Consider the following 18,081-nt stretch of genomic DNA (forward strand, 5'->3'; position numbering starts at 1 on the left):
TAAAATTTTTCTTGCGGTTTTAGGTTTTAAAAAGAGAAGGTGAAGGCTGAACATATGTTTGTTTGCTTTGTGCCCGTCTGCAGGACGAATATAAACCAGAGAAGGCCCTGTCAGAAGAAGACTTGAAAAACGCCGTCAGTGTGCACCACGCGCTCGCATCCCAGGCCACGGACTACGAGAAGAAGCCCAACGTGCTCAAGCTTAAAACTGCCGACTGGAGGGTCTTGCTTTTCCAAGCCCAGTACGTTTCATCGGTTTGGTTTGCTTTGCTTTTTTCAGTTTGCATAGCACTTTCTTATCCCGAGAAACTGAGTCGGGATCTGCAGGGGAAACTTTGGGAGTGGGAGTTGGAGTCAGAGTCGTTAGCTGGTTGCATTAGAGAGACAACTGCCTAAGGAAAGTAGATAAGAAACAGAACCCTGGGTTCAAGTTCTTTGTTTGCTGCAAAGCAGCCCTGTGACTCTGTCAGCCCCTTACCATCTCTACAGCATGACAGCCTCATGACTGAAATTCAAGGTTCCATCACACAATGAGTAAAATAGAGCTAGATCCAAACGACCATTTTCAAATTCTTTGTCCTAACGTGTAACGTAACCTCTCTGATGCCCAGCTTGTCACTAGTATAGATAATAAATGTTTCATTTCACAGGGTTCTTGCGCCTCACACAGTGCCCGGCCCATAGAAAGTATTCAGCAAGTGCAGATTTTCCTTTGATTTCTCTCTCCTCTCTCCTTCTAAGCTGTAAGAGTTAGTGATTAAACTAGAAGGAAAAGATAAAATCACATTGTGACAAGGAAAGGGGATGGTTTGCCAGTTTAAAGGGGGTAACAGTCTTCAGAGCAAAAGTGGAACACTCCACGTGGACAGTTCTGGATTTGTGATGTGAGAAACGTTGGATTTTTAGCCCTGAGCCTCTAGGAGCAGGAATTTTAACAGCACTCACAGCAGCGTCCATGGCAGGCAGTGCTAATTATTCCTGGCAGGTCTTTTACAGCCCGAGCCTGACCTCGGAGTCCTTGCAGCGCGAACACCGCCAACTGACTGCATTTGGCGCTAGCATTAAATGTGACATCAAGATAGTGAATACAGGTTCCTGCATGCTCGTGGATCTGAACGATGAAAGATCAGAGAAGGAAAGAACAGGGAGTCCGCTGGTTTGTGGACGCTGAGCTCGCAAAGGTGCTGCTGACATCAGCTGAGGAGGAAGTTGTGAGGAAGTCCACACAGGATTTCTCCAGCGTGGGAGCAAGACAGCTTAACACCCCAGGGAACCAGGGAACCACAGCCAGATGCATAATTACAGCCATTACTCATAAAAGGCCTTCATAGTATTCTAGCCCCCAGCATTATTTTTTTTAATATCTTAAATACCAAATATGATAACCAAGGAGATCTAATTACTTCAGAGAGAATTGATGCAGCAATGTGTCAATTGAAATAACAGATTGGAGAGACTCGTGGGTCAGAGAGGCCCGGGGGGGGCGTGGTGAGGTGCTGACACGTGACGTCGTGTCAGGTTAGCACGGTTATTCTCGCTAAAGGCAATGATTTTTAGATTGGCTGACATCTTTTTAATCTGTTATATACATAGTGGGTGTATTTCCTGGCTCAGGCCGTTTTCTTCCATTCATTTATGAATTCACAAATACCTCTTACTGTTACATGCTGTCGGTGCTGGGCTCTGAACGTGACATATAAAAGTGTGATACTGACACCAAGTGACTTCCACGTCCTCCCGGGTGGAACCCTAGTGTCCCGTTGAGGTATACTGAGGACGTAGCTTTACTCTCACCCGTCGTAAGTGTACATTTTGGAATGCTTCCATCGCCCCACCGAGAGCCATCCCCTGTGCCCACGCCCACCCCAGCCCGACACCACTCCTCCCTCTTTGTCTCTAGTGGTTCCTTTTCTGGACTTCCCGTGTGAGGCAGTCATGGAATACGTGGGCTCTTGCGTCTGGCTTCTTTCACTCGGCAGGACATTTCCGGGTCACAGTGCTGTTGCCGGTCTCAGCGCTGCTGGGCGGTGTGCGGTCACTAGTCGATGGACTTGTAGAGTGTTTCTCCTTTTTGCCTCTTATAAATAACGCCACTGTGGACATTCACGTACAAACCTCTTAGTTCCTGTATGTTTTTACTTCCCTTGGGTGTATACCCAGGAGTAGTGTTGCTGGGTTGTATGATAAATTTATAGTTAACTATTTAAGAAACTGTCAAAACTACTTTCCAAAGTGGGTATATATACCCTTTACATCCCTCTATCAATTTATCCCTCAGATGCATTTTAAAATCAAAATATATGACTGGAAGAGGTGAGTTAGCTTTTTGTGTGTGTGTGTATATATATATATTTTTTAATTTAAGTATAAGTCAGTTTACAATGTTACATCAATGTCTGGTGTACAGCAAATTTTTTAGTTAGTTTTTGACCTCACCTGGTATCAAATAAAAAGTAAGGAGGCTAATGAATATTTATTGTGAAGTGATTTTGCTTTGTTCCTGCTCTGTCCTTGAGGCATAATCTCAGCCTCACACTGAGATGCTCAGAGGTTCCGGGGCCTTCCACTACCGTTATGATCACTGTTGAGAATGTTAATCTCCAATGAAATGTTGTCAGGGATTATTTATACCAAGAAGAATAATGGACTTCTTATGCCATTTTAAGTCAGTAATGAGAAAATGGGCAAGATGTGATGCACTTAGATATGAAAATATTCTGACATAAATGTATTTGTTTCTCATAGGAGCCCAGAGGAAATGCAAGGGTGGATAAACAAAATTAATTGTGTGGCGGCTGTGTTTTCGGCACCGCCATTTCCAGCAGCCATTGGGTCTCAGAAGAAGTTTAGCCGCCCTCTCTTGCCCGCCACCACAACAAAGTTGTCTCAGGTAAGGCATTTTGATTGTGCTTTGGTCTCGGAAAAAACACTTCGTGAACTAATCTTCTTAATAATTTGTATTTGAGTAACCCTCCATATTTGGTGGGGGCCGCGGAAGGGCAGTGTTGTGTAAGTGGGTAAATGCAGGGTGCTGGGCTTTGCGCTTCACGTGGGAAGTGACACGGTTCAGTCAAGGTCGGTCGGACACATGCTTTGAATCCGTTTCTAAAATTTATATTAGTTTGCTACTCAATTAGTCACACCAGCCTTGTTTTTTCTTTTTGTTGTTTTGTTTCTGTTTTTACTAACAACTCATTTTTTTTAAATTGAGGTATAGTCAGTTACAATGTGTCAATTTCTGGTGTACAACATCATGTCCCAGTCATGCATATAATATACATATATTCGTTTTCATATTCTTTTTCATTTAAGGTCATATTGAATATAGTTCCCTGTGCTATACAGAAGAAAATTTTTTTTTTATAGTGTTTCACATATTTTTTTTAAGTGACTAGCTAGTGTTAGGCATCCGGGCTTAGGAAGGAGCTTTTTATTCATTCATCATTTAATTTTTCATTGTATTGAGCTTTTCCCGTATTCCAGTCCATGTTTGATGCTGGCTTATAAAACTATTCCCAGGGATCTGCTATTCATAGTCCAATGGGGCAGAGTCTTCCAGGCCCCTCCAGGAGGACCTAAGTGGGCCCAGGTGGTTTTCCAGCTGATAAAGACCAAGCACACCAGAGCTCTGTGCCAGACGTGCTCACAGGAGCTGCCCTCCTGCTGTCAGATCGGTCTCTCTGAGGATCACATTGTATCATGTCCCTTTCCTACTTAGAACTCTGTTCTGAGGACATTGCCTACCACCCACGTGTGCCAACTTTAAACCTGTCCTCAGTGCCACTGCTGCCACTGACTGGTGAAGGACTTTGGAAGCCACTGTGATGTCCTTGTGAATTTCTCATTGGTTCAATGATAGAAGTGGTTTCATCTGACTCTGATCAACCAGGTCTTGATATTAACTAGCTCTTTCTACACATCAGATATCAATTATCAATGATACATTTGTTAATAAGTCTGTCTCATGTGCCTGTTAGACCTCAGAGTCTATTTTTGGCTCTGGGAATAGAAAGGTAAATGAAACCCAGGCGGCCTCTGGGACTGCGCTGGCAAATACAGACAAGCAAGTGATCACAGCAGAGTTGATGAACGGTATGGGAAGGGAAGTCCAGAGTGCTGTGGGGGTACAGGAAAGGGGTCCCCAGCCTGGGCTTGGAGGGGAGGGAAGGAAGTGTGACAGCTAACACGAAGCTTACAGGATGAGCAGCGGCTGGGTGTGGTGTGGAAAGAGAATGATCCAGCAGAGGGTCAGAGAGACCCAGAGGAGAGAACACCAGGATGCAGGAACCACACAGAAGTTATCAGACATGACTTGAGTGCAGGGTGTTGAGAAAAGGCAAGAAATGTTCCTCCGTGGAGGGAAGCAGAGGCTGAGTGCTGGAAGGTCTTGTTCGTCATGTGTAGGATTTTGGGTGGTTCACTGGTTCCCCACCTTCCTTAGGGTCACAGTTTCAGCAGGAAATCAGTGTGATCAAATCTGTGCTTTAAAAATTATACTCATTATAAGAGGAAGAAAGTTATCAGGGGAGGAAAGTACTAGAAGCAGAAGGTCTCTTTCAGTAACGCAGAGGAGACTCAGCTTAGCTGGAGGAGAGGCGGGGAGAGTGGGGTGTTCGGGAGGGCTTGATGGTCCTCGGTGGCCCCTCAGAGGGGAGGACCAAGGGCTGTCGCCAGACTCGGGCACTGCGGCTGTGGTGTCTGACTTGGCTCTGGGGACGTCATCGTCTCCTGGTTTCCCCCCTGTTGCATCTCCCAGGGTCCTTTTCCTCTTTCTGCCTCCAGGTATTGCAGTGAGTGCTTAGAAGGCAAGCAGAACAGACACTTGAGAAACTAAGTTTTCAACTTAGGGAAAAACAGGGAGAGTGTTGTGCCAAGACAAGGGGAGAAAGGTCAGACACAGATGGACAAAAACGATCTCCCATGAGGTGGCAGAGGTCGCCAGGTCCTCTGGTGAGAGCAGCTTCCCGGATGGGTGGAGCTGCCACGCTGGCCGTGCTTGGTCCTCGAAGGGGATGGAAGGCAGTGAGGACGTGGAGGAGGGAACGTGTGCAAGTCCTGCCATAAGTTCGTAGAAACAGACTTGTGCTGAGAAGAGAGGACACATGGTTTCAGGAGACATGCTTCTGTTTTTGTAAATTCATAATTATTGTTAACGTGAATTGGACGCTCCCCACGAAACCAATCCTGTGTAGTTCATAGAGTACCAAGAAAGCTGTTAAGAATGGGAAGGCCCAGCCCTGCTCGCTGTACAAGGCAGAATGGCTTTAACTTACAAGGATGGTAAATATTCTAAGAGAAAAGGAAGGCCTTTTCTCGCTGATGATTGGAAAGCACGTTGGCAGACCTCTCCATCTGCCCAACTGAAATGAACTCTTAAAGCAAATGCATTTCCCCGCTTTAACTTTGGGTGCTTAACGTAAATGGTAAACCACATTACGTAAGGTAAGAGAAGAGGAAAACAGTTGAACAAGTAGAGGCAAAAAAAATACCTTCAGAAGCTGGGTTTTGTCCTATTAATTTCACTAGGCATTTTCCCGTTGTTACTTTTCAGTAGGTTGGTCTTTCTCACAATTGAGTCCTCCTGTAAAAGACCCAGGGGGAACGGAGAGTAGAAGTTAGAGAGGAACATGGACAAGCCTGGAGCAGCCCTGGAGCTTTTCCTTGTCTTTTCCTCGTCCTTTCCTCGCCGTAGGAGCCACATTTCTGTTTATCTTCTACTTTGGCAAATGTGCTGCTATCCTGTTTACGTTTGGGCCTCTTGTACATGAAAATGACCGTGTTCATCTGTTTGTGTATTTTGACCACAAAACCACAAGACCTTATCAAGGCAGACTCTCTTACTTGAAACAGATATCCTACATTGGAACAAAGAAAGAATGTGTAAATTTTTGGATATTCTTCTTCATTTATGGTATAAATCCACAAAGTTGCAAGAATGCATATGAAGTGTAATCAAAATGATGGGTTCAAGATTTTACATAAGAAAGTCATAACCAAAAAGAAGCACCCTCCTGAGTCACAGAAGATGACCAAGCCCTTTTGGGGATTTAATGTCTTCTTAAAAGTATACGGTGATTTCACCCCTCACAGGCAAATCACCGAGCTTCTGTGGGTCTCAGTTTTCCACCTGGAAAATGAGGAGATGGTCTAGAATGTTTTTAGGATTCTTCCTATCTGGATTTTTTTTGTCCAGCCATCATGTTTGTTTACTAACAATGGAAAGGTGTTTTACCTTTGAGAGTAACGGGACAGTTTACAGACAAATACGTAGAACCCGGCATGTGATAAAAGACAGGTCAGAGACAGGGAGCGAGTAAGTTTGCACACAGCCTGGTGCAGCCTGGTGTTTGGGGGTCCCGCCCACTTCAGACAGAGACCCTTGGGGGATGTCTTCGCTGGAGTCACAGTCCACCTTCAGTGAGCCTGGGATGTGTGTCTGAATGCGCTTTCGAGGTCTCCCAGGCGTTGAAGACCGGGCCGTGTCCTTTAGCCCGGGCGTTCTCAGTCTCAGCACCGCTGACCTTTTGGCCTGATTCATTGCCATGGATGATAGGATGTTTATCAGTCTCCTCAGCCTCTACCCTCTCGATGCCCGTATCATCCTGTTACAGCAGCCTGGATCCTGGCGAGAGACCAAGTGACACTCAGGGATTGGAGAACTCAGGTTTACTACGCCAGCGGGCCCAGAGGAGTTAACACTCCAAGCTCTGGACCCCGTTTGTAGGTTTACACAGGCTTTTATAGGCTACTAGTCAAGATTTTGAAACATTTTGCAACATCATATGCAGTGTAGGTGTAAGAAATGGACCAGTCGTGAGTGAGCTAGGTTTGTACCATATGCAAGTGAGGTGTTACGTGAGCTTTGGGAACCAACAGAATCTTAGGGGTAAGTTCCTTTCTCCTAGAAGCAAGTCGTTTTACAGAAGCACAAAAGCGAGATAATACCTCCAGGCCAGGGAACCGGAGTAGTGGCCCTGCCTGTGGGTCCTGCTGGTCTTTCCATGGGGCTTCCCACTTCAGTCCCCCCAGTCGTGACAACCAAAACCGTCTCCAGACCTTGCCAAATGTCCTGTGGGGTCACATTCCCCCCGCTGTTGAGAACCACTGCCCTAGCCCGGCTGTCTTTCCTTTCTCCGTGTGCCCCTCCCCTGAACGCCAGACCACAGGTACGTGTGGAACAATGTGAGTGCCCTGCTGGAAAAAAGTGAAACAGCGTTAGGAAAAAACTAAGCACTCGCTTATGATTGTTGGGTGCTTTTAAAGACGCTATTCATCACCCTGTCACTTGCCAGCTTTTCTCTAATTTATTCTCGCCTCCTCTCCAGGGCAGACTAGCCTTCGTTACTAGAATTGATTATTGTCGCTGCTGTGTGGTTCTTTCTGAGCAACTCCGCTGTGTGGGAGGAGTCGCCTTCTCCTGGTTGTTTTTCACAGCCACGTTGCCAGAGCACATTTTCCTTTCTTGCGAGTGGAGAGACTAAAAGGAAATTTTACATTTTGGATCTCCATTTCAACTCATCAGAGCAGTCATTTAAAAATTCTAATGCACATAAGAATTATCTGAGGACCAGTTTAAATTGTGCATTCCTCAGCCCCCGACACTGGTCAGGCCTGGGCCAGGGTCCCCGGAGGGTGTGGGTTTCCGGGACAGCTCAGTGTCCAGCAACACTGGGCAGGTCATGAGGAGAGACGATGCCCTGTGACAGAACCTGCCTCCCTGTCCCTGCTTCTTTAGAGATCAGTACCTCATGAAGGTGTCATTTCCCCTCGTATCTTGTCCTCTTTTCTTCTGTGAATCCCAGCCATTCCCTTGAGGAAGTCTGACTCAGGGGATGGATACCAGGTGCGAACTGCTGAGGGCCCGCCCTTGTGATCAGCATGGATGGAAACAGGACAGTTCTGTGTTTGCTTCTCACCCTCCTGTTACCACGGTTCAGCCTCAGGGCAGTAGTGGTGGACCGGGTAACGGGCAGTCATGCTCCACAGACCAGGCCTGAACTCGGCAAGAAGACCAAAGAAAGATGCAAACTGGGAGGCGGCAGGTTTAAGATGCAAGGAAACTTACTTACAAGGCTTGTCTTGGGAGGCCTCAGATGTTTATCCTTTAAAGTTTATCCTACCCACATCCCTTAAATCAGACTCTTGTTATCTTGTCCCCAGATCACTGGTCTCCTAGTTTTTTTGCTCACTCACCTTCTCAATATTAAATATTTAAGCAGATATCCTTCCATATGTGTATTTTTAAATAAAATGTGGTAGATGTCCTGCTATCAATATGAGTGAAGAAGCGTGGAACGTCGTTAGTCATGAGAGAAATACAGGTCAAAACCATGTGATGCCATTCGGACGGCTATCATTTTTAAAATTTTTATGGAAAGTAATGTGCTGGTGAGGTTGTGGAGATATTACAACTCTCGTGTGTTGCTGGTACAATGAGGCAGCTACTGTGGGAAACAGTTTAGTTGTTTATCATCGAATGTTTAAACCAAGAGTTAACACGTGACCCAGCAATTCCACTCTTACTTATATAACAAGAGAATGGAAACTTACATTCTCACAAAAAATGACGTGAATGTTCACAGCAGCATTACTCAGAACAGCCACAGGGTGGAAATGTCATCTAAGAAATGGGTATAAAATGTGATCTCTCCATACAGTGGGATGTCACTCAGCCATGGAAGAGTGAAGCACCTTTCCTACACTGTGGATGAATCCTTGAACACCTTAGCTGAGTGAAAAAAGCCAGTCACAGAAGGATTGTATTGTGTGATTCCATTCCAGAGGGTATCTTTGAGGAGAACTACAATGTCATAAAATTAAATTGTGGTGATGGGCACACAGCCCTGTGAGTATACTGAGACACTGTGAATCGCACACTTCACAGGGCGGGTTGTGTGGTGTGTGAATTGTCTCAGTGCTGATTTCAAAGACTCTTCCTTGCCCGGGGCGCGCACACCTCACTTGGGAAATCTCTTCATTTCTGACTATTTCTGTAACCACTCAAGACCTCTGTACCTCTGACCTTGCTTCTCTCCACTCCATCCTGCACAGTTCTGGCCAAAATGTCATTCACCTGACGTCACTGAGCCTTAACTGCCTCACTTTCGCCGGCAAGAAGCAGTCCAGACTCCATGGCATGAACGTAGACTTCATTTTTACCGCACCTTTTCAGAATAGATAGATTTTTGTATCCACTTACTGGAGGTCTGTATTTAACACATACTGAGCACTCAAGAAAACAGTCAAGTCCTGTTGAAGTTATTATGCTCACTAAATACTGTTTACGGTCCTCAAAACTGTCTTAAACAGTGAAATGATGAAACAAAATCTTTCTGACGGTGCTTGCAGCAGTTGCCCCCCACCAGACTGACCCAAAGGCAGGTGTTTCTTTTTTTTCCTCTAAATTCCAGCAGCTTGGGTTGGATGAAGCTGCAGAATTTAGCGATCTGCTTTGTTAATTGTCTGGAAGTGTCATCACCTTCTAAATCACGTCCACTTCACAGCAGCTCAAGGAAACAGTCTGAGCTTTCCCTGCTTCACCTTCCCTTTTTTAAAAATGTAATCCATTTATTCAGCTGTTTCCTGAGGGACGCATTCTATCAGGTGTTGCATTAGGTATCATGGGCTTCATAAAAATAGCTCAGATGTGATTTTGTGCTCAGCTAATGGAAGCTAAAGGTGCTGGTGTCAGGCGGGTAGTACCTACAAGCCAGAACTGGGCCTGTCTGTGTCCCCTGCTCAGCACCACACTGGACGCTGGAGATGCTGAGAGAAGGGAAAACGACCTTTCTCTGCCTTCGAAGAGCTTGTAATCAGTCAAGGACAGTTCACACCTAGGTACAGGGCATATTTTGTAATAAGCTTGGGATGTAGACATTTAAGTGCTCTACATGTAGAGGAGGAGGCTGTGGGATCTGTACAACACTGGCTTTGAATGGAATTTGGAGACGGGCCCAGGTCCCAAACCGCATGTCAGAGCCGCGGGAGAGAAGGCAGGTGAGGACCGGCAGGGTTGAGCGAGAGCCCGGACAGCTGAGGTCAGCACTGATGCCGTAGGGAGCCCAGTGTTCAGAAGCTTCTGTTTTCAACAGCCTGTTGGATTTAACATGGTTGTCCTGAGGCTGGAGTTGAGAGACTGGGGCTGCTGCCCCACTGTCTTTACCCTTGTGGCCTTGAGCAAGGACTTGAACTCTCTGGATCTCCACAGCCTCTAAGAGGAGGAGGTTAGGGAGGTGAAGGCCAGGTTCTCTTTCACCTTAGAATTCCTAGGACTCTGTATTCTACACGGAAGGAGGACCGATGGCAGGAACCGTGGCTTTTCTAACAATGTCACCTAGTGGCTGTGCAGTGAGCGTGTCGATGGATGGCTGTGTTCTACCTCGACTGCCGCCCCTCCCCGGTCTTCTTTGTCCTCCCCTCCCTGAGTCTCCTACTCGGTACAAAAGGATGAAGAGCTCACTGGTGGGCCTGCCTGGGGCCGAACCACTGGGCTCCTCCTCAGCCCCAGACGCACTGCGAGGTCCTGAGCAGCCAGCTTGCTTCATCAGCCAGGAGATACCTCATAGAGATGGAGTTCGTATTTTAAAGGAAAATATGAAATTTTCTTCAAAGTCAAAATACTAAGTAGGAAAAATGAAGTATTCAGAGACATCATCTGAACCATGCCTTTTAGATGAAATTTCATTGTATATATCATCAAAGGTTCTCCCAGTGTACATGTATTGACATAAAACAATCATCTTTCTAGCACCACTACTTAAGTTAGGACTTCCTAGCTTAAAACGGTCTCAGTGCGTGCATGCCATCTGCCTCCTCTGTTCCTTTTCTTTGAATGTCGTCAGAAGTATTCCTCTGCTTTCTCTGAAATCCCTTTCGTTGGCACTGTCTCCTAAGAACAGTCTCTGGGGGCGGCTCCTGGTTTGTCTTTCTTCACCGTGAACATTACAGATTGCACCGTGTGAGTCTGAGAATGGGCGGCTGCCTCTCTCCCCGCTTTTACATCAGTTCTGTCAGGACGTCTGTGTCTCTCCCTTACCGTGGGATTCCAGCTTTGGAATAGTTGGCCTGGTTTACCTGTATCTGTGCCCCAGGATCCACTTGGTATCTTCATTTCCCTGGCCAAAATAGATTTAAGAAATGTGATTTTACAGTGCTTTCATTCTGAGATGCCTTCCTTGATTCTTGCTTCAGGAAGGCAGTGAAATTGGAGTGAAGCACTGCACGTAGAATTTCAGCATTCCTTCGACTAGTTTCTTCGTAAAAGTACAGCTCAAAAACAACTAGCCCTTTGTGCTTATAGAAATAGGTTTATAAATCATAGCTTATAATAGCAATGCATAAACCTGGGAAACCTTGGTAATGGTAGGAAAGTGGGAAGTATAGTATGTTTTACATAATGTTGTGCTGACAGTTTATTCCTCATTAAAATAAATAGAAATTGGGATTTATTCAACCAGAAAGAGACCTTTGAACATTCAAGATCGAGAAGTCTAAACCTAAAGCTTTGGGGGGAAGAATATTTACACAGAGCCCAAGTCCAAAAACTGCAGAGAAGTTCGTACTGATTGTTTGAATTGTTTTATTAACCAAAAAGGAAAATAATTTTTTTTTTTTGTAAACTGCAAATCACTGTACTTTACAAATCTGGACCAATTATCAAAATAGGTCCACTATTTCAGCAGCCAGTTCACAGAAGAGGAAGCCCATGAAACATATGAAAAAAATGTTCATCCTCACTTGTACTCAGGAAAATAAAAATTCAAGTCACGGTGGATTACCATTTTATACCCATGAAATTAGCAAAAATTTGCAAGTATGATAGCAAACTTTCTCAAGGACGCGGAGCATTGGAAACTTTCGAGCCTACTGTGGAAATGTAAACTAGTGCAAACACTTTGGAAAACGGTTTAGTGTCATGTTAAAGATGTACATTGTCTAAAACCCAGAAATTTCACATCTGGGTGATCACAGGCAGACCTCAGAGACGTTGTGGGTTTGGTTTCAGACCACTGCCATCAGACAGATACCACAACAGATTTTTTTTTGGTTTCTCAGTGTATACAAAAGTTCTGTTTCCCCTTTAGTCTATTAAATGTACAGTAGCATTGTGTCTAAAAAAGCAACATACGTATCTTAATTTAAAAACAACTGAATTGCTTGAAAGTGCTCAACTTCAGTGAGTTGCAGTAGCGACATAAGGCTCGCCGATCACAATTCCCCACAACAAATATAATCATGATGAACAAGTCTGAGATATGAGAATTATCAAAATGTGACACAGAGACACAAAGTGAGCAAATGTTGTTGGAAAAACAGCGTTGATAGACTTTCTCGATGCAGGGTTTCCACAGACCTTCAGTTTGAAAAACAAATGCCCTATCTATGAATGCAATAAAACAAGGTCTGAGTGTATGCTGTCAGGAGATTATAAGTGCTCATATTCACTAGGCGACGTGTAAGAATGTTCAGTGCAGCAGTTATTTATAATAGAAACCAGAGAAACCTGAAAACAAGTTAAACATTCGTCCATGAAATTTGTGATTGAAGGAAGTCAGAACCTGTACTCTCCTGCAAGAGAAAGCATAGATTGCTGCATATTTTAAAATATCAGCTTTCAGAAAATTATTTCTTGACGGCATTGCTTGTCTGAAAAAAAGGGGAAAAATATGCAGATAGGTCTTCATCCACTGTGACGGACAGGACACTGCTGAGCGGCCATGAACTAGAAAAGCAGATTGCGCGGCCCTCAGGCAGGTGCTTGACTGGGCCGCGGGGGCTTGGCCTGCTCTCGGGCTAGTCTCAACTCCGCGGCAGGTGCACCTGACCGAGGGCTTAGGAAGCATTTGGTTTTGTGACTAGGGACCTGATGAATTAAAGTCATTCATAATAAGTGTTGCTGAGTCCAAACTCGTTCTGCTCACTCCACAACAGGACAGTAAATCGGGAGATAAGGTGTTGGGGCCAGGAACAGCGACTTTATTTGGAAAGCCAGCAGACCAAGAGGATGGCTGAGTAACGTCTTGGAAAGCCATCCCACCCAAGTCAGCATTCAGGCTCCTTTTTTAGTAAAAGGGGTGGGGTCGTGATTGGTTGTTGCAAACTTCTTGCTGCAGAAATCCTTTGTTCTTGCAGCTGTCCACATGGGTCAGGTCAGGGTGCCCCTGTAAAACCTCTAACACAAGGAACGTTATTTTCTATCTATCCTGCAACTTTTTATTTTTATTAAGTACAAAAGCGTTAATATCCTTAATGGTCAGAGCCTTGAAAATAGGCTCTCCTGTCTATTTCAGGCTAAAGGCAACGCTGTTTCACAAAAGGTGCAGAGCTAGCAAGACTGAGCTTAGAAAGCAGGGCACAGGGCTAAAGCCAAAAGGAACAGATCTAATATGGAGTCAGATTTGTTCTTTTCTGTTACATAGGGGCTTTTGTCAAAAGTATGCAATAGTCTATTGATCTATTTCCTGGATGCTAAACGGCTGAACACTTTCCTGCAGGAGGAGCAGCTGAAATCTCATGAAAGCAAGCTGAAGCAGATCGCCACGGAGCTGGCTGAGCACCGCTCCTACCCGCCAGACAAGAAAGTCAAAGCCAAGGAGGTGGATGAGTACAAGCTGAAAGATCACTACCTGGAGTTTGAGGTGTGTTGACCTAAATGTAACCAATGCCTGTATCCGAGCTACTCAGTGACTCTTCCACGAGGCAGTCTTTTTATTGTTACTGTATTCGGGGGGGATGCACCTTGACCCGGCCTCTCCCTTGGGAGCTCCAGGGCCTGGTCTGGGTCACAGTGGCCCCTCTTGTGCAGTTTTCTGTCTGAGCATCAAAGAGTAACCGTCCGTCTGTGCGCTTAAAAGCAAACAGCCTGCCTATTGGAATGGCGTGTGCCCGCTGAAGATGAAAACAACGGTGGCTGGACACGCCGGGCGGGCAGCTGCTCCCTCTATTTCTGCCTCTCTTCCAGCAGAGCTGGAGTCAGAAAAAGCACCGTGGAGGAAACGAGCCACACGATGCTTTTTCCTGCGTGCTCCTGCTGCTAGGCAACCGGTGCATGTTCCTCCCACCACGCTCTGCCCTTCACAAGGCAGTCGCTTAACTGAGTTGGGGCTCATCCATATCCTCCAACAAGTGTGGTCATAAGAAAGCATGGGGAGGACTCGTAAACTCTGGAAAGATGGAAAATTCTAAAGCAAGTCAAAAGCCATATATATAGTAGATGTTATGTTGGGCTAAATTCTCTCCCAGATTAGACAGTGTCAGGGTCAGGCGGGGTCCTGACTCTTCCCCCCTCCAGCTGCCACTGTAAGACATTCAGAGTGTCTATTTTTTTTTTTAAGTAGCATGTAGTCCAAAATGCAGAACAACTGTTTTTTTAAGTTTTTACATAATATCTTTTTCTGTTGGGCGTGCTGAATCTGTCCTTAGCTGTTTGTTCCTTTTCATTGCAGCTCTAGTCAGTATTACTCATCATTGCAGCTCTAGTCAGTATTACTCATTCACCCCCCCATTTCCCGTCTTACAGTCCTGTTTCTTCCTCAGGCGTGAAACGTAGCATCATCTGAGCACCCTCGCCCTGGCCCCTGAACCCCCAGAATCTAATCAGGACCAGATCCCGGCACCCCACCCCTGCCAGTGTCGCTCCCCGTCCCCTCCTCGCCCTGGGCATTGCTTTTAATCCTCCTCCCTCAGGTCCCAGGTGTTCCATCCCTCACCCCTGCCTGCCGTTGCCCCCGACTATCTTCATTTCATCCTCCGTACTCCCAACAGTTAGTTCTCAAAGGCATTCTGTTCAGCAACTGCCCTTGGTTTTCCCCAAGTTAATCTTCAAATCAAGTCCCAGCCCTTAATCTGTGAGGGTTTGGGTTCCTTCTGTCTTCCCTCCATGTGTATCAGTCACACTTCTCCCCAGTCTGCTCTCCCCAGACACACATGTGTGCCTTTGTTCAGTTTCTTCTGCCCCAGATGCTCTTCCCCTCATTTCATTTCTTCAAGTCCTGGTCATCTTTCAAGATGCAGCCCAAACCCCTCGTACTAAAAGCCTGCTCTAAACCCACCGGTACAGTCCTGCACGGTGGTCTGGGTGACAGTGACTTCAGTGAGTCCTCACGTCTGTGGTGGATTCCACAGCACCTCCCCCGCACGAGACTGGGAGCCCCTGGGATGCAGGGACCTCAGGTCTCTATCTCATCATTTCTCTGTGCTGTCTTCTTGAATTGGAAAGGATTTCATGGACGACTATGTATTTTATTTTTTTATTGAAGTGTAGTCAGTTACAATGTGTCAATTTCTGGTGTAATTCAGTCATACATATACATATAGATGTTTGTTTTCATCTGCTTTTTCCTTATCGATTACTACAGGATATTGAATACAGCTCCCTGTGCTATACAGAAGAAATTTGTTTTTTTATCTATTTTATACATGGTAGTTAGTATTTGTGAATCTCAAACTCCCAGTTTACCCCTTCCCACCCCCTTTCCCTCCAGTAACCATGTTTGTTTGCTTTGTCTGTTTCTGTTTTATAGGTAAGTTCATTAGTATCTTGTTTTTTTAGGTTCCACATATGAGTGATAATCATGTGGTATTTCTCTTTCTGACTTAACTTCACTTAGAATGACATTCTCCAGGACCATCCATGTTGCTGCAAATGGCATTATCTTATTGTTTTTATGGCTGAGTAGTATTCCATTGTATAAATATACCACACCTTCTTTATCCAGTCATCTGATGACGGACATTTAGGTTGTTTCCACATCTTGGCTGCTGTGAACATTGGGGTGTATGTATCTTTCATGGAAGCTTTTAAAAGTATCTTCCTGAATTATATAACATTTCTGTGAAAAAAAAGTGGCATTCAGTCCACTGCAGATCCATGTACTAGTTTTATTCATGCTTAAGCAGGTCCTTGCTCTGGGCAGACGAAGTGAAATCTTCCTTTCAGGAGAGGTAGGAAGTTTACCAGCAAAAACTTTGGAAGCCTTACCAGCAAAAGACTTGAAAAGATACTTTTTAAAAAACAAACAAAAAAACCCAAGCAGCTCATCTTTGTCCACACTTGTTCATGCTTGGGAAATGGGAGTTCTCCAAAAGCAATCATAATCCTTCACACTCCTAGAGTGGCTTTCAGCCACAGGCCCTTTTAGTTTCACACATGCTAATTAAATTTCCCAACACCTCGGTCCCCTGCTTCTAGCGCTCAGCACCTTGCTTTGAGCCCTTGACTCTCTGTCCCCGGGGGCGGGGGTAGCAGGATCACAGAGAGGCTGCCGCTGCTTGAAGCTACTGTGGGGCCCCTCTTCCAAAAACATAACCCAGCAGAGGCCAGCATTGTCATTTCCCATGAACTTAGACCCACGGTTGTGGGGCTAAGTCTTTCTTTCTTCAGACTGTCACGTCAAGGAGCCTGGAGCTGGCATTCCAGGACCTTGGCTCATTAACTCCAGACTCATACAGTGACAGGTCAGGAGTGTGGGACTGCCCATCAGAAGGCGTTAACCTGCATCTCCCCAGAAAGGTGGCCCGGCACCTCACTTTCTAGACGTTATCTAGAAAGGTTTTTGTAAAAATAATCCAGTGAACATTATTTTTCACTAACCTAAAATGGAAGCAGCATGTCTCATGGGGTCCACCTTGCTGGTGGGTCACCCGCCAGAACTCGCCTCTGGTGTGTGTTTGTGCCGATGCTCTGCGGAGCGTTCGGGGCTTGGCTTCCCCCGCTGCTCCCTCGCAGGCTGCTCCAGTCCCTGAGTGGGACTGGAGTGCGGTGTGGGAGCCGCTGAGCATCCTGTCTGTCTGGTTCCCGCTCAAGCCTCAGCTTCTCCATGTGGGCTGAGTGCTCAGTACGTATCTGTTGAGTGAACACATGGGATGCAACATCAGAGGATGCGTTGTAGCTCCTGTGAAAACCACCGTGATGGGACAGGCAGCAGTGTCTGCAGTTCCGTGTGACCTCAGAGGGGCAGTGCTAGAAAGGGGAGCTGAATCCCACCTGCGTCCTTGTCACCAGGAAGAGCCACAGGCAGGAATGGGCTCTCTCCCCTGTCCCTGCAGCAAGGGCCTCCCTGTGGTTTCAGGGCACTTCTTGTCATTTTCACAGCTTGGTAAAGAAGAGACCTTTATCTTGTTAGAATGTGAAGTGGGTGGCAATAACACCAGGGGTTACTTCTAACTCAAGGCAGTTCAGTTGTTTGTATCCCAAATGCACTGAGTACAAACCGTTCATCTCGGTGGGCTGGATTCACAGGGCTCTATGCCTATAAAGTCCCCAAACCCTGAGTGACAGTAAATAATTAGAAACTCTGGTAAATAAGAAGATTCAGGGATGTTTGTTTATTTTTGAAGTCTATAAAAAAATCTGCAGAGAACAGGGGACCTCCATCCACCTTGGCCTTGGCCTGTTAGAAGACTCGCTTTTACTTAAAGCTGCTCACTCAGAATGGCTGTGCTCGACCAAGTTCTCACGTCTGTCTTGCTGAGTATTCATGGGGGGTGCTGTTGTTTTGTGTGACTGAACTGGTTCCCCCAAGTTGTGGCTGTAACTTATGTAGATGGGTTCACTTGGAATGTAATCTCACCTTTGAAAGAGTTCTCAGGCACCATGTGTCCACATTAAGAAATTCACCATCATTTCCCAGTTTCAAAATATAGAAATCAGAAAAAGCCTCACTCCCTTCTGTTTTATTCAGTTCCCTTTTTGCTTAAAAATGTGTGACTCGATCTCTATGCTTCTGCTACGTTTGGAAATCTGTCAGGATGTAGGCCAGGTGGATCGTTTGTGTCAGGTATAAAAACGTACAGAGCTCTAGCCACTCAGATCCCAGCAGGCTGAGCTGGGCGGGCATCCTTCTGGGCCCTTTCGGAAGCAGCCCCATTAAAGAAATACCCTCGCTCGCACAGTACTTGGCCCCAGAAATTAGCTCTGTGTTTCCTCACTGGCAGTTAAAGTGGAGATACTGTTTGCTCCGGGATGTTTCTCATGTGATTTAAGGTGTAAGATGTTTTCAGTGGCTGAAGTTATTAGTCCTTAGATGGGAGGAGGGAAAGGGAGGCTGTAGCCCCTTCCTGGCTGTCAGTGAGGGGTTACTGA

General features: G+C 45.8%; 1 protein-coding gene across 1 annotated transcript in view; it reads left to right on the forward strand.

The window, feature by feature from the left end:
• Positions 1 to 18,081, forward strand: part of PSD3 (pleckstrin and Sec7 domain containing 3) — a 526,938-nt gene that overhangs the window by 487,414 nt on the left and 21,443 nt on the right. Inside the window, 3 exon segments of the mRNA XM_032468468.1 lie at positions 84 to 241; positions 2,745 to 2,889; positions 13,493 to 13,636. Coding sequence (XP_032324359.1) covers positions 84 to 241; positions 2,745 to 2,889; positions 13,493 to 13,636 — 447 coding nt within the window.

The sequence above is a fragment of the Camelus ferus genome, chromosome 26 (assembly GCF_009834535.1).
Source record: "Camelus ferus isolate YT-003-E chromosome 26, BCGSAC_Cfer_1.0, whole genome shotgun sequence".
In the NCBI taxonomy this organism is placed as follows: domain Eukaryota; kingdom Metazoa; phylum Chordata; class Mammalia; order Artiodactyla; family Camelidae; genus Camelus; species Camelus ferus.